Below are 20,939 nucleotides of genomic sequence, written 5' to 3' on the forward strand. Positions count from 1 at the left end.
CCTTGGATACTTCTAGATACAGAATAAAGTTTCACATTTGCAAATCCCATTCAATTACAAGAGTTTCAAACTTCTGGTTGAGTAGCCACGAGAGAGGGAAAAAAAACAGGATATTCTTAATATGCCTTAGCATCAAAGTAATTTTAAAAGTATTTTTCGAAGTAGTATTTGGCTGTTTTGTTGTATGTGTTGTGCTGCATTTAGGATGGCAGCCAATGTAATTTGACCATACTTCTATTTACAAAGCATTTCCACTATGAATTTTTTTCCCCACAGTGGAGTTAGCCTCCTTCCTGCCTTCTCCTCTCCTGGTACTTGCCAGTGTTACTCAGTGCTGTGGGAGAAGAACACACCGACACACACTGAAGTGGGCATCATGAGCACCTGGCAGCCACAGCTGTAAGGAGTTTTACAAGAATACTTGGAGGCACTGCCTCATTGAGGCTGTTGTCTTCTTTGAATACTTGGATCTGGACCTACTGACTCAAAAAGCACTGCACCCAGGGGGATTTAAGATATCAGAGAAGTACTTGAAAAGGTATCTGGCATTAATTTTCTTTGGTCTGTGTAAACAAAGACTCTGTTGGAGTACACACTGGCACTCAAAACTGTAAGAGGGAAATCCTTCTTGTGCAACACGGTAGGCTTTCTCCAAGGTTATCTGGTTCAATATGAAGCATACAGATCTCTTCTCTCTGTGTTCGGATGGCATTCTTTTTATCATCGGATGACTATTCAGTCAAAACGGTGTAAGCTACCAGAACTCCAGTGCGCTTTAACTTCAGTCAGCTTGCAGCACAGAAGGTATGTAATTTTCCACCAGTAAAGTGCAGATTGGGAAACTTCAGAACAAGGATCCCAACGACATAGTCTTCATTAGGCTGAGACTTTCATAATAAGAAAAAAGTTCAAGTGTTTGTTATGCTACAAGTCCCATATTTGAATTTTATTTTCTTAAAAGTTATAGTATATCCTTTTCTAGCGTTACTTCTGACCCTTTGTTCCCTGATGTATTATCATCGTAAGAATAATTCCCTGAATCTCGAGTGCTCTGTTTGGAATGTTTGTCATCTTTAAAATCAATTTGATTTACTTCTTCTGTGATGATACTCTCAATTATGTAACAAATTTCTACTGGCTCTTCTGCAGCAGGCACATATGGACTGCTAAAAAGCTGTCCTCCAAGGCCCTGCAAAAACAGAAGCACAAAGAAAGATCAGCATTCATATATAACACCTAAATAATAGCCCCACTTAACACGACAGTTGTACAACTCCACTTTATTGTATTCAGTAGCATTACAAATTTTTCTACCTGTATCAAGCAACCTGCTCTCATAAGTTCAGGAATGAAAAGTCGTGACGAAGTTTAGCTGCATTTATACGTTATTCTAGCAATTGAACCTCAACTCTTTTGCTATGTTTGCAGCTGTCAATCACCTACATAACTGCAATACTTCATTGATTATAGCCTTGAGACCACTCAAGAAATAAAAGAAATGAATGAAGCAAGAATGAAGCAAGCTGCTACAGCACGACACAAAGCCTTGCATAGCTCTCAAGAGTGCCACTGTCTGTCCTATGTGCTTCAAATCTATTCTCTGAAGTGGTTGTTTTTTTTTTGCTACATCAAAATTTCCTTTGAAGGTTGGGCTTGCATTTTACCTCCTTTAAGTTTTAAAGGACAGGTAGTACTGACAGGTCTTTGATCATACAGCCTCTCAGATGGTACAAACGCAAGGAAGATGTGTCAGAAATGTAATACGACTTTTACAGACTACACAAAGCTGGGAGGACGCTCCAAACATCCAACTCTTGCCCACTTCCTGAGACAGATAGGTTTCTGTTGTTTCATGCAGTTTTCTTCCACACTCATGCCCTTGATCCAAATAACCATTTTTGTATCCACAATGTCTTATGGCCAAGAGGTCAGTAGGCCCCCCTGTTTGAAGATGCTTTTGTCTCGTATCTGGCTCTTAATAAAATCATTCAATTCTCTCTGATTCTAACAATGAAAGAGCCAGAAAATGATCTATCAACTCCTATTCATAGAATCACAAAATGGTTTTGGTTGCGTTTTTAAAGATCATCTAGTTCCAACCCCCTGCCAAAGGCAAGGACTGAAAAAGTTACTCAAAGCCCCAGACAACCTGACTTTGAATGCTTCCACAGAGGAGGCATCCACTACTTCTCTGTGCAACCTGTGCCAGTGCATCACTACCCTCTTGCATTGGGTGCCCCAAGCCTAAATGCAGTACTGCAGGTAGAGCCTCATGAGTAGAAAAGGATGCAGTCACCTCCCTCAACCTGTCAACTAGGCCTCTCTTGACGCAGTCCAGGATATGACTGTCTTTCTGGGCTGCAAACCTACATTGCCAGCTCATATCCACCACCAGTATCCCCAGGTTCTCCCTTGCAGAGGTGCTCTCAGTACAGTGTACTCATGATTTCCTTCCAAAGAAACCTTCAGAAAAACTAGTGAGATGTAAAGCAACAAGGGAAAAACAAAACTAGAAGCAATAAAAATCAAGTTCTGTGCAGTGAGAAAATAACGTCAAGCTTATAAATGAAAGGATGTGAGTAAAACATAGTACCCATTCTGTGTTACACAGAATTCTAGGAATTGACACTAACTGATTTTTCCCTCGGGTGTTCATGCATTAAGTTAAAAACTTACAATTACCCTGTAAGACTACAAAGATAACAGAATAGCTTTTATTCCATAATATTTTCTGCTCAGATTTCTAAAAATACACTTGCTTAATGAACGAGAAAAATAAATCTCATCTTACCTCTATGTTCAGAGGGGTCCGGCATGATGGAAAGAACATGTATTTGATTTTATTGTAGGCTTGATACAGGAAAAAAATAACCAGTGATGCCACAATCAAGACAGCAATCAGCGCAGCTACAAACGTTGTTAGAATGATCAGAGGTAAGCTTTTATCTAAAGCAGCAAAAACAAACAAACAACAACCATTTAGTCTAGCTATCTGTGAACTACCAAGATTAAAACAGACATTCTCCAAACATTCTTCCCTCAGTATTTGACAGCAGGACAGAAAGGCTGCCCACAGGCAGTTACCATGAAGCACGTGATGTACACCAATCTGTCACCCTGTCGGCTCTAGCCCCAAGCAGTATAATATGAAACTAATGGAAATACAGGAGTAAAAATTTCCACGTTTCAAAAATTTCTATGGGTTATGTTACTGTTTTACGGGCAATTAAAACAGTGAAGTTGGCTGATGGTTTCTTAGACAGAAAATGAATAGACTGGCCAGACTTGAAGGATCTCTGGGGACACAGAAAAGTTTCTTGGACAGGTAAGGAACTCCAGTTCTAATATTCAGATGACCACGGCCCACTCAGAATGGAATTAAAAAATAATAATCTAGGAAGCAACTTATCAATTCCTTTCAAATAAGTATCTAGGAATAAATCAATTGCAAGGATGCAAGGACTATTTCCTATACTAGCAATCTCGACACCAGCTCAAGTTTTTACACTGTAAGTATAGAAACCTACAGAAGTACAGAAAGAGGAGATTAATTTCACTTCAGTGCTCAAACATGGTCCTGTATTCCTGCATTAACTCAAGAACCATAGAAAGGCTTCTACCAGACAAGGCTCAGTTCTAAGACTTAAATATTTAACCTTGTGGTAGAAGAAGCATAAAAAGCAGAACCCAGCTTTCGATAGCAAAATATTGTCATCAAAGGAACCCTTGAACTGACTAGTCCTAAGGTGTCCAATGATTAAGTTCAAGAGTTTTCCTTCTCACCTCCTCTATTCTACTTTCCATTATACTCTCTGGCTCTATTGAACAAACCAATTGAAAGGAGTTTGAACACTAAAATAACAGCAGACACTTCTCAAATAACCTAGAAGAGACAATCAGGTCTTTTTAATCTTTATTTCCAGTTAGTACCTATGATCAAAAAACAAAAGCATTACACGCTGAGATATAAGGATGTCTGGGAGGTACATGGCACAATCTGCATGACTTTCTATCTCAATACGGAGGCTGGAATGTACTGCTTGGTCTTAAAAAGGTTAGGTATAATAGGGTGATATGGGGAGATCAAATCTTTAACCAGTAAAATAATTAAAGAATTTCTCTTAGGAAAAAAAAAAGGTAACATTTAATTATTTTTAGGCTTAATAAAGACAAGAGTTGAGGACTACATACATAAATAAGTCACAGAAGTTTATTATGTGAGAAAGTAACTGTATGATTATTAATTTTTACAGAATCACAGAATTGTAGGGGTTGGAAGGGACTGCTAGAGATCATGGAGTCCAACCCCCTGCCCAAGCAGCTCCCTAGCCCAGGTTGCACAGGTAGGTGTCCAGGCGGGTCTGGAACGTCTCCAGAGAAGGAGACTCCACCACCTCTCTGTGCAGCTGTGCCACTGCTCCGTCACTGCACTGTAAGGAAGTTCCCACACACATTTATGCAGAACTTCCTATGCCTCAGTATGTGGCCATTTCCTCTCGTCCTATTGCCACACACTGCTGAGAAAATTTTCTTAGTCTTAAGTCAGTTTGGATAGTTATTTTTTCTAGTGCTGAAGGCTGTTACTATAGGGTAATCGGACAAATTAAATTCAACAGTTTAACATGCCCTGATGTTGACGGAATATAATGCATCCTCAAACCTCAAATTGCACAGAACAAGCAAGTCTGTAACGAGTCTGAGTGTTTTCAGCTATTGTTTGTCCCCTAATGTGTCTCCCCACTTTAGAAAAGGATTTATTGAAAAAACATAGTTAATTCACAAAATAATTAAGACAACTCAAGAATCAAATATTCTTGAAAATGTAGTACCTAGCGATTCCCTGCACCCTCCTAACCACATTTAGGAAACAATTGAAATTAAAGCCTGCTGTGAGCAGGTCAGAATTAACTTCAATTCATATTCATTACAGTAACTATACTGAGACAATTTCTAAACTCACTCATATCACAGAATAATCATAATGCAATTCCATTCAGGTCAGAAACAGAAGTCATATCAGTACATCACCAGGACAGGACACAGCAGCAGTGGTGTGACCTCTGCACAGATGAGTGCTGATTTGGTTAAGATAGGAAGTATTTGCAGCATGACACGACTAACTGCAAAGGCCTGTGAAGTGTTAACAATTTTGATTCCATAGGTGTAACAAGTACCAAGTTCCTCCTACCTCCAGGTGTCTCGATGCATTCCTCTTTGCTGAAATCACTGCTTTTGTTGTAAACTTTTGAGAAAGCTTGTACTTTCACACAGTACAAAGTCGAGGGCGTTAGATCAGAAATTGTTGCTATTGTCTGTTTTGTTTCTTTCATTTTCACTGTCTCCTGAAAAAGAGAAAAGTAAGGTGCACATACGTATTACAAGAATCACTCAACCAATCACAGTTATGGCCTCTGCTGAAGTGATTCTGTGAGTAGCTAGAGACCATTCTGCACCTGGACTGAACAAAAGAGAAGAACCACATAACTCTAAAGCAAACACATTCAGAAAACACTTATTGACAAGAATATACCATTTTCACCATATCAAAACTTTACAATTCAAAACTGTTGTACCCTGTGCAAAATTAAACTCCTTCCAGTTACCGTTTTCCTTCTCCACAGGTTTATATATATGCATTTACTGATTACAATACAATTTATCTCTAAGAAGCATTTGAAGACTATGGAGAGACGCATTAAAACATGAGCTGGAAACATTCCAGACTTCACTACTTTATGATGCATGCAGGTATAAAACTGCAAACAGAAAAAAGGATTTGAGGGGCAGGAATTAGGACAACACTCTTAGAGAGATTCTGTAGGAAAGAATCTATTGAAGAGCAAACAATTTGGCAGCTTTATGAAACTCAAGAGCTTAGTTCTACAAAATCATCACATGGCCACGTGAATGAAAAAAGATCAAAACCTCCTCAAGTTGTGATACTAGACTTCTTAGAATAATCTTTCACAAGAACAGGTAAACAAACTGGCAGCATGACTGACGCACCATGTATGCACATCTTTGAAAAATAAGCTTCCTGAGCACAACTTAAAGACAGTATTTACATCATTGCAAATTTAACATGGTGCTGTAAGTACTTGATTACTTCACACCTGATTATCTGATGAATTCTTCCAATACAGTATCTTGTAAGATAAATCGTAAAGATCTCTTATGATTTCATTCTCAGGTCCTCCTGGAGAAGAAATCTGGATATGGAGCAAAACATCACTGATGTCCAGCTTTACATCAGGAGGGCCAATTTCATCTTCAGACATTAAAAAAAAATAAAATAGTTAAAAATAAGACTGACAGAGTAGGAATAACAATATTGAATAAAATACTGACATTTAAAATCCGTTAAATTTTTAAAAAACATGTGCCTAAGACTCTGACTTGACTAGTAGCTTTACCTATATATGTATCTGCATATATGTATCTACATATACAAGGGAAGCTCCAAAAATAACACCTCCTAGTTTATTACACTGGCTCATGACACCAGAGGTGGATGTCGGTGGTATGGCAGTAAAGGCTGAACCCTCCCACCAATAGTCACTACATTTTTTCACCTTGTGGCAGACAGCAGCAGAGGGGCAGTCTGACACAGAAGCATGCATGAAGCAAAGATGTGTCACTGAATTCTTCCATATGGAAGAAATGGCACCTACTGACATTCACTGATGCTTGCTGAATACTCATGGAGACCAAACAGTGGGCTGCAAGTACAGTGAGGCAGTAGGTGGTGCATTTCAGCAGTAGCAACAGTGACACGAAAGACAAGCCATGTTCTGGACAGCCATGAACAGCTGCCACACCACAGAGTGAAGTGTGTCTCAGTCAGCTCATCCCTCATCAGTACCTAAATGGGAGCTACAGGAAAGAAGAAGACAGACTCTCTAGCAAAGTCTGTGGTGACAGAACAAGAGGAAATGGCTTTAGCCACCTCCACTGATGAATGTGTTTACGTACACAGCACGCAGGCTCTTGTTCATCACCGATGGAAACATATAGCTAACAGTGGTGACTATGTTGAAAAATATTATTTTGTAGCCAAGAATTTGCTCTATCAAACAGTGTTACTCTCATCTTTTTATCCATGGTAGTTTCCATGGAATCAAATAGGAGGCATTACATTCAGATCAACCCACATTAAGTACAAGTTGGCTGAGAAATGAAACAAATTAAGAAAGGATATCTCCTTACTTGTTATCAGCGGATCTACTTCTATGTCTTTAGACAAACATGTTTTATTATACTCATTCACAGCCTGCACACGGAAATAATGAAATGCCGAAGCAGGATTGATGACAGATGACAGATTACATTTCATGTCAGTGATGCTTTCACATCCCGATACATTGTGCCACTTTGAGGAGTAATCATCGTATAGGTTCTTTAGGAACCCACTGCAAGAGATATTTTAATGTTTTTTTACTATACTGGGCCCACAAATTGTAAAAAACAAACAAAAACATTCACATGTGCTACACAGTATTCTAGTATTCCAAGTAAGAAAAGTTTAAGAGACTTTTTCTTCCAAAAGAAAACCAACAAAGGAAACTATTTTTTCTACTTATAAATGAAACCATGAAGTCAATTAATTCAGGAAGCACAAGTAAGTGCCTTACTCAGTTCTCACTAGAAAAACTACATTTCTGTTCTTAAGATGTTTCCAGTTCAGATTCAGATTTTTCAATGAGTTCTATGAAGTTATTTGTATGTCTCACCAAAGGAATTCCAAAATAATGCTGCTCGTTATGAGCTCTCTCCTATCATTTCGATACCAGTCACAGCATCTGTTCTACATTAGAACTACATTACAGGCTTACACAGACACAGAAATGCTTAACTCACGTGAGATACTGTACAGTATAGTTCACACGTTCTTTATAGCGATGATTCCAAAGCAGATAAAACTTCATGTTCAAAGCAAAAACTCTCACGTTTGTTGGACACAGAGGGTCATTTACTGCTCGAAATAAAAAGCAGAAGTTACTGGGTAGTAATAAGCTCTATATTACGTACAGGAATTTCTCACTGAGTGAGCATTTCTTACTCGAATGGTCATGGTACACATTCAGGAACTCTATGGAACAGTAAAAAAAATAATCAAAATTGTATTTTAATTATAAAGACAGCAAATTGCTATGCTGTATATACAACAGAATGTAAGCCTTTAACAGTAAAAGCATTAGTTAAATTCACTGCAGCTAAAATTAAGGACAGATGCATGAAGATTTGTAGAAATAAACAAGACTAGCAATGACTTGCCTAGAAAACTATGTAAGATAGACACAAACACAAAGTAGTTTTGATGCACCATCCAATCAATCTTGTATTTACCCTTGTGCATTCACACACTAATTTTCCCTGAAATAAATACTTATGAATACTTAAAGATACTTGAACAGCACACAGAAAAGTTTAAATGTAGACATGCAAAACAAGCCATTAATAGCGAGAAAGCTACACAGAGTAATTCTTAAGAATCAGCAAGAATAAATTCCAAAAGGCCTGCATAAAAGATATTTTTCTGGCTTGATTTTGTATGCATTCATTTATTGACAAATACATGAATTTTTTTTTTTTTGGTCAACACACACTTCCCTTTCCTCTTGATTCTAAGTCACAAATCCAAAAAAAATCTACTTTTCCAAAACAGAGAAAGTAGTTTTTAAAACCCAAATCAATGGACAAAATTTGCCTCCAAGCAAAAACCTGTGTACTGTAAAAACTTCTAATATCAATAGACGACGACATTTTATATTGATTTAAAATAGAAAATTCTAAATAACTGTGATGATTGCTGCTATGCCAAAGTAAGTAGGAACTTGTTCTGAAGCAACAGAAATGCACAGAAATATCAATCTACTTTCTAAAAGTTTAAGCTTGAATAATTAAAGAAAGATGACTTCATGCTTTACCTTTACGGGTGGTTTTTATGCAATGAACTGGACTGAATAGGCCTTCTTGATAATCCAGAGGAACAGTTGCTTGAACTTTCAAACAATAGGTAGTCTCTGGCACAAGACCATCTATTACATCAATAGGTAAAATATTTTGATTTCTCACCTGTGAGAGAATTGTGAATAGCATATGAAGATGAATGCTTTTCCAGGTATGCTGATTTTTTTAAGTATCATTTTTCCCCCCAGCTTTCAGTCTATTTGTATAATATCACAGATCATAGATTGGTCTGGGGTGGAAGGGACCTTTAAGAACACATCATTCCAACCCCCCTGCTATAGGCAAGGACACATCCCATTAGACCATTGCTCAAAGCCCCATCCATCCTGGCCTTGAATGCTTTCAGGGAGAGGGCATCCACAACCTCGCTGGCAACTTGTTCCAGTGTCTCACCACCCTCACAGTAAAGAATTTCTTGCTAACATCTAGTCTAAACCCCCTTCCAGTTTAAATCCTTTCCCACTTTTCCTGTCACTATCTGCCCTTACAAGAAGTCCCTCCCCAGCTTCCCTAAACAATTCTAAAGTAGGGAACAAAGGACAATATGAATAACTGAGTCAGCACTGAAGGGACATTTCTAACTTTGCTCCTTTACACTTGAAACGAGATTTCCAGCTTCAGGATCACAGAACTTACTGTGCTTAAATTCCTCAGTTCATTGAACAAACACTTCCTCCTCTCTGTACTTGGCTGACCAGACTTGTAAGAGACACACAGCTTGTACTTATAAGATCCCTGTAAGATTCAATTAGTCCCTTATCTAACCTTCCCCTCCCTTATCAATATAGCGCTGTAAACGTTTCTTCCCATTGCCTTGAAATTTCTTTGCCTTCCCTGTTCCTGCTGGCTGGCAGTGGATCCTACTCCAGCTAATGTGAGATGGTTTCACTTCACTCCTTGTGCATTAAAAACTGGCTCTGAGATTTAAGAGAAATACAATACTTCTCATAAAATATCTAACATGATTCTCTAGAAAAACAAATTAAAAATAAAAATAAAAACAACTTTTCATCCACACAGCAACTGTTATATAACTGTATTACTAAACAAGCTACATAATTAAACAATTCTATTTTAGAGCATTAAACAATTAAAGCAAAGGTCCAGCAGTAAAGGTCAAAAAAATCAAAATGAAATCATACCTCCTCTACATTTGATGAATTTTCCCAGATAACTACTTTGTATTTAAAACGCAGAGGATTTAGCCACATTTTTCGGACCTGATTTGCTTCTGGAGGAGAAACCTTAATTTTAATGGCTCCATTTACGGACTGCAATGCTATTTCAGGGGGACCAATCTGAGCTGCAAATGTGAAAAAGTTAAGCGTGATGAATGCTTAAAGGAAAACAAACCAGAATTTAAGTTACATTAATAATATGCAGCTACTGTGATTTAGCATCTTACTTTCAAATCTTTTGAGGCTGTAACAAAACTAAGGGAATTGCCCATAGGATCTTAGTTTTAAATCTCACAGAAATCACCTGATATTACTTTAAGGTTGATGCTGTTGTAAGCAACAGAAACCACATATAAGCCACAACGAAGTGCAAAAGGACATCTAACTAGAAATGCTGCAGTATGTATGGAGCTCATACCTATTTCATAAGGAATCATTTCAAAAATACTAGACCATGGAGATCTGTCTTCCCTTCTTTCAGCCCTTATGCGCAAATGATGCATATCATAGTATGCAGTTATTGCTGAAGAAAAGTCACATTCTGTGTGACTGACATTCTGACAGCCAGATAGTTCCCTCCATTCTGGTTCATTTGTCTGAAGATCATCAAAGCTGTGAGAAGAGAATAAAAAGAAAATAAAACAAAAACTAGAGCAATCTAAATCCTCAGTTTCCTTAACTTCCTTCTAAATGCTAGGGAGTGATAGTTTGCCTAGCATTTAACATCAATTACAGTGGTGCTGGTGACAGATATGTATTTTGTCAGACTCAAGTTGACACCACCATTTAATTCATTAATTTAATCTATCGCTTTACTAGTTTAACCTTTTTCCCCAAGTGTATAGACTGCTAGTTAACCACTTGGTTTATTCAACAAGTGAACACAGTGTCTGAGAACAGCAACAAAGAACTGTCAAAATCCAGAATTATATTCTGTCTCAAATTCAGTTTGTGTGTGTTGACACAAAAAAACAACCTAAAAAAACAGAGAAGAGTCAATACACTTAAAAACTACATTTCCAAGTGTACCATTTTATTGCCCAGTATCAAGAATTATTACTCAGTGTGCTCTGTATTTATAACACATCCCTATCAGTAACAATCTAATTTTACATATCAACTAGAAATACGAAGGACGTCTCCAAGATTCTACATCCAGAATTATCTTCCTAGAAGTTTTATGTGGCAGCATTGAGAAGCAGAAAGCAATCAGTAAACCAGTCTGCTCTTCTACACCACCGTGGATCTGATATTTCTGGCTCAGAATGAAGCTACTACTTACCACTTGTACTCTGCTGAAAACGTCACATTGGTACTATCCCCTGTGTAGTTCCACTTTAGAGTGAAATTTGTATCTATAGCATAAACTTGAATATCCTGAGGACTCTTCAGATTAGTCTGGCCTATAAAAAAAGCAATATTAAGCTATATAAGGATTGGGATAAATAATTTTGACACGATTTAAGGAGAAACTTCTCTTGTTAAAAAGAGTGATAGTGAAATAATTATCCCCCTACCTCCCTTTTAAAAGCACATACAGTTGTAACACTCAGCACCTGAGGTTCACTGCTACGGGTGATTATAAGCAATCTGAATGCATTTATGCCATATTGTCTGGATCCAACATCTGGAGCTCAGCTGCAAACTGCTCAGGATTGACCTAATGCTCTCATTTCACAGCTGTGAAGCAGACAGTGTGGCAGACATTCTGCCACACATTACTGCCACAAAATCAATGCATGGCCTTGAGTAGAAATCTCATTCAGTGAGGTTTCCTCACACAGAATTATCCTAAGGTAGAAGACCTGCTGCGTTTTCTTTTGCTCAAGGAACCACACACAAAATGACATCTTGAGGGCAAGGATTAAGTCTGAGGGCACGTATAAGAATGATCAAAACATCAAAGGAAAGAGCAGTTGATGAGAGCAGAAGAACTAACCTCTGCCAGGGAGACTGGCAACAGGAGGCAATTTAGATATGAATTAGAGTGTTCAAATGAAAATCGGGAAGCTTTGTGAAATACAGATTTCAGATTATCATTAAAATGAACATTTCAAGAGGTTTTTATTTGGTGGGAGCATAGTAGAGGAAAGGGAACATTTCCTGTAAACTCTCTTGTTCAATAGGAGTCACGCCTGAAGGTTGACTCCATATAAATCTAAGCAGTATAGAATCATACAATAGTTTGAGTTGGAAGGAACCTTTTAAAGGCCACCTGGTCCAACCCCCCTGCAATGAGCAGGGGCACACACAGCTGCAGCAGGTGCTCAGAGCAGCATCCAGCCTGACCTTGGGAGTCTCCAGGGATGGGGTATCCACTGCCGATCTGGGCAGCCTGTTCCACTGCCTCACCACCTTTAACAGAAATGACTTTTTTCTTATTTTTGATCTAGATCTCCCCTCTTACAATTTGAAACCATTTCCTCTTGTCTTATCATAACAGGCCCGTCTAAAGAGTCTGTCCCCTACTTTTTTGGAGCCCCTATACAACAAGGTATGCTTTTACCCTATCTAAAAGCAAATATAAGAGCGACAAATATATCCAATAATTTTTCAGATCTTTCACAATCTTCTTCCACTGTCAGTTGGACAAAAGAAGCATCAAAATCATGTCCTTCAAAAGCAGCAGGATGAGTAAACGCACCAGGATGAGAACAGTTGCTTACCTACACAACTCCTCCCCCCTGCAGTTAGTTTATTGTAAAAGAGAGTTCAAAACCGTAATGTAGGCAGTGAAGGTTGGCAGAAAGTGGCATGGGAAAGCATGTGATGTTTTGGGAAACAGACTGAAGACTATCTCAAAAATTGCCAAGCAATACTTCATCACAGGAATTGATGCACTTTGATGCTTATCTGAACAAGCAACTTCACAGCTTGGTGTGAAGTTTAAACATTCTGGTGTAAATCTCCAAATCCAGAAGAGAAGCAAATCACTCTGTCACAAGCCTTCCTGATGGTTGGATAGCAAATTTGGAAGGAATAGCGTTAGTAACCTTGCCCAAAAGCAGACTGTCATGAGCCTCAGGTTTGACTGCCTCTTTTCTCTGAGAACTTCCTCATGCACGCTGGAACAACCTCGACCCCAGCTTGATAATGATTCTTTCATAATCCTTACAAATTGCTGTAATCAGGCACTAAGAACTGCTTTCAGTGGCCAAGAAGCACCAAAACAAGCAGCTCTGCTTTGCACAAACAAATAAAACCACTGCTTCATCCAGCACTTTGTCTGAGGGACTTCCTCCCTTAGAGTTGTGCATGCTTAACTCTTGCCTGGTTTATGAAATGAGTCAAATGCACAACCTCAGAGCCACAGGCAGCTGTTCCATTAAGCTGCAAGCGTCACTACGTATTTGCTGCTGTATTCTTTCCTGCTCCACTGCCAGCTTTTGCTGTAGACCAGTACTGAACCAGATGGCCCCCTGGCTTCAACTGATGCAAAATGTAAATACAGAAGCAAAGCATCTAAAACCCCACAGCACTCGTTGTAGATCTATCCTGAATGTGATTAAGCATCTTCTCCTGTGCCTCAGTTGGAAAAACAGATCGCTGCTTTATAAAGCCCTCCTGATCCTCAGAGACAACCCTGACAACTCAATCTAATGCCTTCGTGAGGAAACCAAATTTCTTACACAAGCTTAAATAACTAGTCATTGAAGCTTCCAAGTCCCAGTCCTATTTTCACCTGCTCACTCCATCTCCTGCTTTGATTTTCCCTTGTAAGTCAAACTTGCTAGTTTTCTGAATAACTGTCACTCTACTCATTTGCATTATCCCCAAACAAACTCCCTTGGAACAACGTAATTCACCAGTGGCAGTACTCCAGCTGAGTTCTACAAATGGAGTCCAGCCTTACAGAAAACATGACCCAATGTTCTCAATCTAATTAGCACTGCTATACCCCAACACTTTTTGTTTTTTCTCTAGAAATTCAGGTCAATTAACGCTGTTCTCAATAACACATGTGCATAGGTGATCCATGCCTATCCTTTCACACAATAATCTCTACTTCAGTGTTTTGTGTTTGCTTCCCTAAATCAATCTCCTAAATTCCAATAAATAACAACCATAGAGTCAAGGAGCAAACTCAGCAACATTCAATTCCCAGAGAAGCTTCATGATTTAGCCAGAAATCCCATCCAGCCTGACCTTGAGTGTTTCCAGGGACGGGGCATCTGCCACCTCTCTGGGCAACCTGCTCCATTGCCTTAATGCCCTTACGGTAGAAAACTTCTTCCTTATACCCAAACTGAATGTCCCCTCTTTTAGTTTGAAACCATTTCCTTCTGTCCTATCACAACAGACCCTGCTAAAGAACCTGTCTCTTTCTTACGGCCTCCTTTTAGATGCTGAAAACCTACTCATCAGTTTTCCCACGTATTTCAGTTCCCTGTTTTTTGCTACAAATCATTCATCTGGATACAAGAAATAATACCTTCTAGCTGGCGGTGACACTGATGAAGAGACAGAGTTTGTTGAAGGTGGCAAGACTCACAGTGTACTTGCAGATACATGCATGGAAGGATTCACATCAGCTAACATAGGTTTCACTGCCTTAGAAAAAGCATCTCTTATAAACTTCTGATGGGCCTTTAAGCACTGTTTTTAAACCAACGGTCAGACCAAAAGTTGAGAAAATACACCGTTCCTCTCAAAAGGGAAATGAACCTGAATTACAAAGGGGTGCATAGTGTGAAAGCACACAGCTACACGTCCTACCCCACGACTGCTGCAACGCAGCCACCAGGAGCCCAGCAACAGCCTGCAGCTTATCGCGTGCGGGTTAGAAGCACGGAAACGATCTCAGCCTTTCAGCACCTCGCCTGTTCGCGTGGGTACAGAACGCAGACAGAAAGCAGCAACCAAACGCAGCAAACGCAGCCCGACTGCTGCTGACCCCGCGGGTAACGGTGCTCTAAGGCAGCAGGGTTACCAGCAGGGCTTCTGGACGGGCGCAGAAGAGGAACTGCAGGGCAGAAGGCGACAGGTCACAGCAGCCGAGCAACCACTTCTAGGCACAGAAGCAGCACGCGGCATGTCAATTATTTTCTGCAACCTGCGTGGCTTAATGGAAGCAGCTGCAGGCAGCACAGCGCTGACGGCTCCGGCTCGGAGCTGGGAACGAACGCACTAAACCACAGGGCAGGAAAGGGAAAGATAAAAGGGCCCTGAGCTGCTCTTCCGCCCCAGCCCTAGCACAGAAGCGCAGCGCAGACCCGAGGAAACAGCCCCGCTCACCTGCACAGCGCTGGGACAGCGCGAGCAGCAGGCAGGGCAGCACGGCTGCCAGCCGCCCCGCGGCACCCGCGACCCCGGCCATCCACACGGCGCCGCCGCCGCCGCCGCGCTCACCCGTACCGGAAGTCTGCGGCCACTGCGCATGCGCCCTGCCGCCGCCGCCATCGGGCGGGTGGGGGTGTTGGGGTGTTGGTGGGGTTAGCTTGTGCGGCAGGATGTGTCCTGCTGCTTAATGACAAGGACAGCTCGGGAACCCGAGTTGCACTGTGTCGCAGAAAGGGGAAAGCCATGCCTTGTTCAGCGGTTAGGGCTGATGTTTCATAGAATCGCAGAATCGGACGGTGGGAAAAGACCGTTTAGATCGCCAAATCCATCCGTCAGCCCACCCCCACCGCGCCCACTGACCACGTCCCTCAGTGCCGCATCCACACGGCTCTTGAACACCTCCAGGGACGGTGACACCACCACCTCCCTGGGCAGCCTGTGCACTGCTCATGCTGAGAAGAAATGGTTCTGAATACCCAACCTGAACCACCCCTGATGTGACTTAAGGCCATTCCCTCTCATCCCATCACTATTACCTGGAGAAGAGGCCAACTCCTACCTCATCACAGCCTCCTCTCAGGTGGCTGTACAGAGCAATGAGGTCTCCCCTGAGCCTCCTCTTCTCTGGACTGAACAATCCCAGCTCTCTCAGCCGCTCCCCATCAGACTTGTGCTCCAGATCCCTCACAGCTCCATTGCCGTTCTCTGGACACCCTCCAGTGCTTCAGTGTCTTTCTTGTGAGCGGCCCAAAACCAAACACAGCACTCAATGTGCAGCCTCACCAGAGCTGGCCATAGAGGGACAATAATCTCTCTGGTCCTTCTAGCTGCACTGTTTCTGATACAAGCCAGAATGTCAAGCCTGTCCCTTGAGCTCTTGGATGTGACAGTGATGCTCACTCTTGTTGCAGGCAAAAGTTCAAATTCCATGACTGAAGAGCTAATCTTCTCTTCCTCTGTTTTATGTTTTTTATGAGATCACCCCACTGCAGTGTGTGGGAGTTTACTTGCACTTGCCCTCACAGCAACAGATGCTGTGGTCTGTGACAGGTGGCCATAGCACTGTATTTGATGATGAGGATTTGAAACTCCAGTAAGCGAAGTAAAATGCTATTAAGTACAACTTAGTGGGAGCCATCACGGTCATCATATGGCATAGTGAACAGGTAGTCAGTGAGGACAGTGTTGTAAGGAAACTAACGGAGTAGGACATGATCTATCACGTATCATCAGCCTCACCACAACTTCCTGTGTAACTGTGTGAACAGGTGTTCTTTCAGACAAGGCTATTTATCCTTTTCATGTAGCTGTAGAAATCATCAGTGGAAGAGAGCTACCATCTGATGGGGCCAAACTGAGCCTGTAGCAGACGGCTCTTCCCTGTCATGACGTGGGTATTACTGCACGTAAGTCACTGACCACAGGGTTGTTCAACTCTTTCCCAGGAGTGTTGTTTTTCCTGTATGCGTGCAGGTCACTTGTACAACGTGGGCACACAAGGTTCAGTGTTTAGTGAAAGTGCAATCTTTTCTGACACACGTGCACTTACGGAAAGAGTTATACAGACACATCTATTTATTTTTACCAACTGGTGTTGATAAAATCTGTTCTATGAGAAGCTCTATCTCCAGTACACAGGCAGCCAAACAGAAGGAAAGACAATGCATGCTCCTGTGGTCATGAATGTCAGTCCAAAACACGTGTGATACGGAGGAAACAAAGCCAGGCAGGCTCCACAGAGTTTATTTCTGTTGGCTGACAGGCAAAGGAGAAATCATTCCCTTGTTTCTTTTCATGTCAGCTCTGGAACAGGATAAAAGAAGCAAATACAGCATTTCATCTTGCTTGAAAAATGTAGAAACGAGATCAGGAAAGAAGGACTTAGGAAGCTAGCTGCGTGTTGTACAGCCCCAGGGCAGGCTCTATTGTATCTGTCACCTTTTCAATGGACTTCTGCTTTTAGAATGAGGTTTTCTGCCACTTCTCAGGCAGTAGCTCCTGTACCTTTTCTGTTCTCATTGTCAGAAATCTTTTCCTCACATCTGTCTTGTCTCAGTCTTGTAATTGCTTTTGTGCCTGTCACAGACATAGAGGTGATTCATTTCCTGTTTTCAAAAATCCCTCACATATTTGAAGACTGTCATTATGTCACCATCAGTTTTCTTTTTCTGAGGCCACATTGTGGTGACTCTTTTCATCATCCTTCACAGAGCGTGTTTTTTGTCCTCCCCCTGATTTTTCCCAGCTCTAGATACAGTTCTCCAGCTCTTACTGGTGCTAGATAGTGGGGAAGATTGTCTCACACATTACATGTACAGTTCTGTGGTCTGTACATTCTCTGTGGCATTTGCCTCTTTCACAACAGTGAAGTGTTGACTCATCTGCAGCCTGACACAACATAAACTCCGCTTTTGTCTCCTTTCACCTAATCTATTTTTCCTTGTCTGTGGCAGCATCTTGTAAGACATGGAAAATCTTACTGAAATCAGGATATAACCTGCCATTTCTGCCTTGTGCTGAAGTTCACTGATGTTCATTGAAAGGCATTAAATCATTTTCTTTTTGTCAGTGCATTGTTATTCTGCATCTGAATGCTAGTTTCTCCACATCATTTTGGAAGCTGAAAACATTATGAGTGAAGTACACACTCGAAAAGCCTGCCTGCTTCCTTCCCAGCACAGCGCCTGCACACTGGGGCCCTATTTCTATGTTTCTTGGAGTAAGTGTGGTTGGAGTACTGTACTTGCATTAAACCCTTGATCACCCACCTTAAAGGTAGACTTTTTGTCCCCTTCCAAACAGTGGTATGAATTACAGCAAGGCTGTAGTTAAGAGATTTTTTTTCACAAGTAAACTTTTAGACTTTACTGTTGTCATTGAGACCAGGGTGTCTCACATCAGGAAAAGCTACATAATAGCAGTTCAGACTTTCCAAAATATTTCCATATCCCTTCACACTCATGAAATTGCAGAAAGACTCAGTTCAGCTTGTCCTTCTCTTCTGACCCTCCTCACACATTGAGATCTACAAGGAGCAAGTTGGTTTTGGGGCAGTGTAATTTTGCGTATCAAATCTGCTGAATATTTTAAGTGCGTGAGAAAGCTCAAGTAAATAAAACCCAGGTATCTGATCAGAAAAGTGCATTAGGTTTTAAAGGGCAGAGGAGTTATCATTTATGACAACCAGCCTCCAGAGTGTGAGAAGTCTGCTGTCAACCTGTTATTTTAGTCTTTGAAGACCTATCAAGTGTCTTCACTACATCTAGCCATAATATATCTACAACTTCCTTCTTTATAGATAACATTTCATAATGATCAGCAAGTTGTGATTAGGGTGAGATTCAGAGCCTCACTGTATCAACTGTTACACTAGCCATGTGCAGAGCTCCAGCTGAGATTTACATGGTGTTTGTAGCTAAGTTACCTATATAGATCTGTAAAAAAAGTCCCTGTTCTGAGAACCGTCAGCCTAGTTTTACAAAGTGCGATGTAAACAGCAGGAGCTGGAAGAAGGAAGTAGAAATGAGAGACGATACAGGAGTGTTATGATATCTGTTAATGGGAAGATAGAAGAGCTGAGATATTAAACATTCTTTGGTCCAGTGCTTTCACCAGTGTGTTGTCCTGTGAATGCACGTCAATGCTGTTGGAGCCAGGACTTCCTCCCTAAGGCTTCCCCTGCATTATCTCATGTCAGTAATCTTTCTGTACCTTTAGCCTTTTACAGCAATTACTTGAAAGCATCAATATGAACTCAAGGAAATACAAGGAAAATATATATCTAAAACTTCTCCCGGTGGACATAGAGTTAAAGCTTCTGAAAGCCCTTCCAGCAACACTGTTCAGCAGGAATCTCTCTGACCAGGCAGCACATGTGGATTTGCACTCCTCAGCCAGCCTGTCTTTGCTGGTGCCTGAGGAACCTGCATGGGGAGAAGGTACTGGGGCTACCAACACAGAGAGAGAAAATGTGCAATGGCAGATCTCCTCCCTCATCCCTTGCTTAGTCTGGGTTGGGCTCTGCTGTTTACTTTTTCCTTGTTGCCCCTTTCTGTAATCAGTCTTGTTCACCACAAGCTATCCATTTTCCACGCATCTCTGCTCCTTAGTCATCTTGCTCTTACTATTTTTCTTAATAATTTTCCATTCTCCAAAGTAGTCTGTTCTACTCAGATTACTTTGTCAAGGTAAGGCAAACTCCTTACCTTGCAGTTTAAATCATAAGCACATATGAATTAGAAGTTCAGCTATTTTACTGATTTGCTTTCATCTACTCGTCGCAAGCTAAGCTTATTTAAATTGTTGGTCTCTGAAGAGGCACTGAGTCCTCTTCCAAAGAAGAATCTCGTGTTATTGCCTTCCAAAGGAGCTACTTATGTGGGGGAACTTGAGGGTCGGCCTCATAAGACAAGGCTCAGAACTTCCAAATTCTTCTCCCCTTGTCTATTTGTCCGTTAGTCTAACTGTGACTGGGCCTTAGCTGGAACAGCCTGCCATCCCCCAGGAAAGCTGCTTAGGAAAGTGTGAAAGTTAGAAGCATGAATGGCTTAGTTTGGTATTAGCCAGGATAATTACAAATGAGGTGAACAAACACGTTAGAGGTGAGAAGTCAGAAGTGAAAAATAAGCTAGGCTTTCCCTTTCTGCAGTGCTGTGAAATCTTCCCATTTTGGTTGCACAGCTCTGTATTTGTCCTTTATATTATGTGGCTGAAATGTAACAAAAATGTCCTTTTGATGTACACAGGAAGAATGTGGTTTGCCCCCAGCAGGTTCCTTGACTTGTTATCTGTGATATCTGCTGGAGCTGCACTTGTGGACACTCCACCTTCACCACAGGTAAGTTCTCAATGAGCACAATGTGTCGGAGCTCTGACATCCCAATTATCACAGCATTTTTAGCCATAAACCCTGGCATGGTGTCAGAAGAGTCAAATTTAGCAAAGTAACTAGAAGTCATCCAAGGACTTTCTGCTGTGACTCACTGAGATGTAGAGTTGAGGAATTCATTCCTATTGAACACTAGCCAGAGTGCAGCTGGACTATGAATACACTTTTCATTTTGGAGTTGATCACATAAAGGATTTTGACGGTGACACAGTGAGTGAAAGGCAACCCCCTCAGGAACATAAAGCAACTGGTTCTCTGAGGACAGTGTGTTCTACATCAAAGAAAAGTTAACCAAGGTTATCAAGACAAATGCTTCCTTTCTTCACTATGAATTTGTTGGAAGAGGGACAATCCTTCTCCTCTCATGTGATACTACAATAGCTGGTGTCAGCAGAGTCACGAGGGGAAACGCTTCCTCTTTTTAAATGGGGAAAGCCAAACTCTCAAGATTTCAGAGACAATGTTCTTTAACAGATTCTTCCTACCTTAATCTAAAGACTATCTCAGAAAAGCCAGGGTTTTTGTTTTTCAGTTGCGTTTGCCAGTGAATCTGTGATAAAGCTTCGAAGTACAGTGGACTGCCTTACTTGCGGCCTCATCATAATCAATTGCTTTCAGACATC

The 20,939-nt window shown here is 41.0% G+C and overlaps 1 protein-coding gene across 1 annotated transcript; it reads right to left on the reverse strand.

Annotated features, from left to right (window-relative positions):
* Positions 1-954: 954 nt before the first annotated feature.
* IFNAR1 (interferon alpha and beta receptor subunit 1) lies at positions 955-15,465 on the reverse strand. Its single transcript, XM_065741725.1, has 11 exons — positions 15,384-15,465; positions 11,431-11,551; positions 10,567-10,760; positions 10,113-10,273; positions 8,928-9,075; positions 7,858-7,972; positions 7,207-7,409; positions 6,114-6,268; positions 5,189-5,342; positions 2,792-2,946; positions 955-1,189 (listed from the first exon to the last, which is right to left on the reverse strand). The coding sequence occupies exons 1-11, from the start codon at positions 15,463-15,465 to the stop codon at positions 962-964; spliced, it is 1,716 nt and encodes a 571-aa protein (XP_065597797.1). The 3' UTR covers positions 955-961.
* Positions 15,466-20,939: the final 5,474 nt, after the last annotated feature.

The sequence above is a fragment of the Cyrtonyx montezumae genome, unplaced genomic scaffold, assembly GCF_038088225.1.
Source record: "Cyrtonyx montezumae isolate F1298 unplaced genomic scaffold, pur_monq_1.0 scaffold_3, whole genome shotgun sequence".
Taxonomy (NCBI): Eukaryota; Metazoa; Chordata; class Aves; order Galliformes; family Odontophoridae; genus Cyrtonyx; species Cyrtonyx montezumae.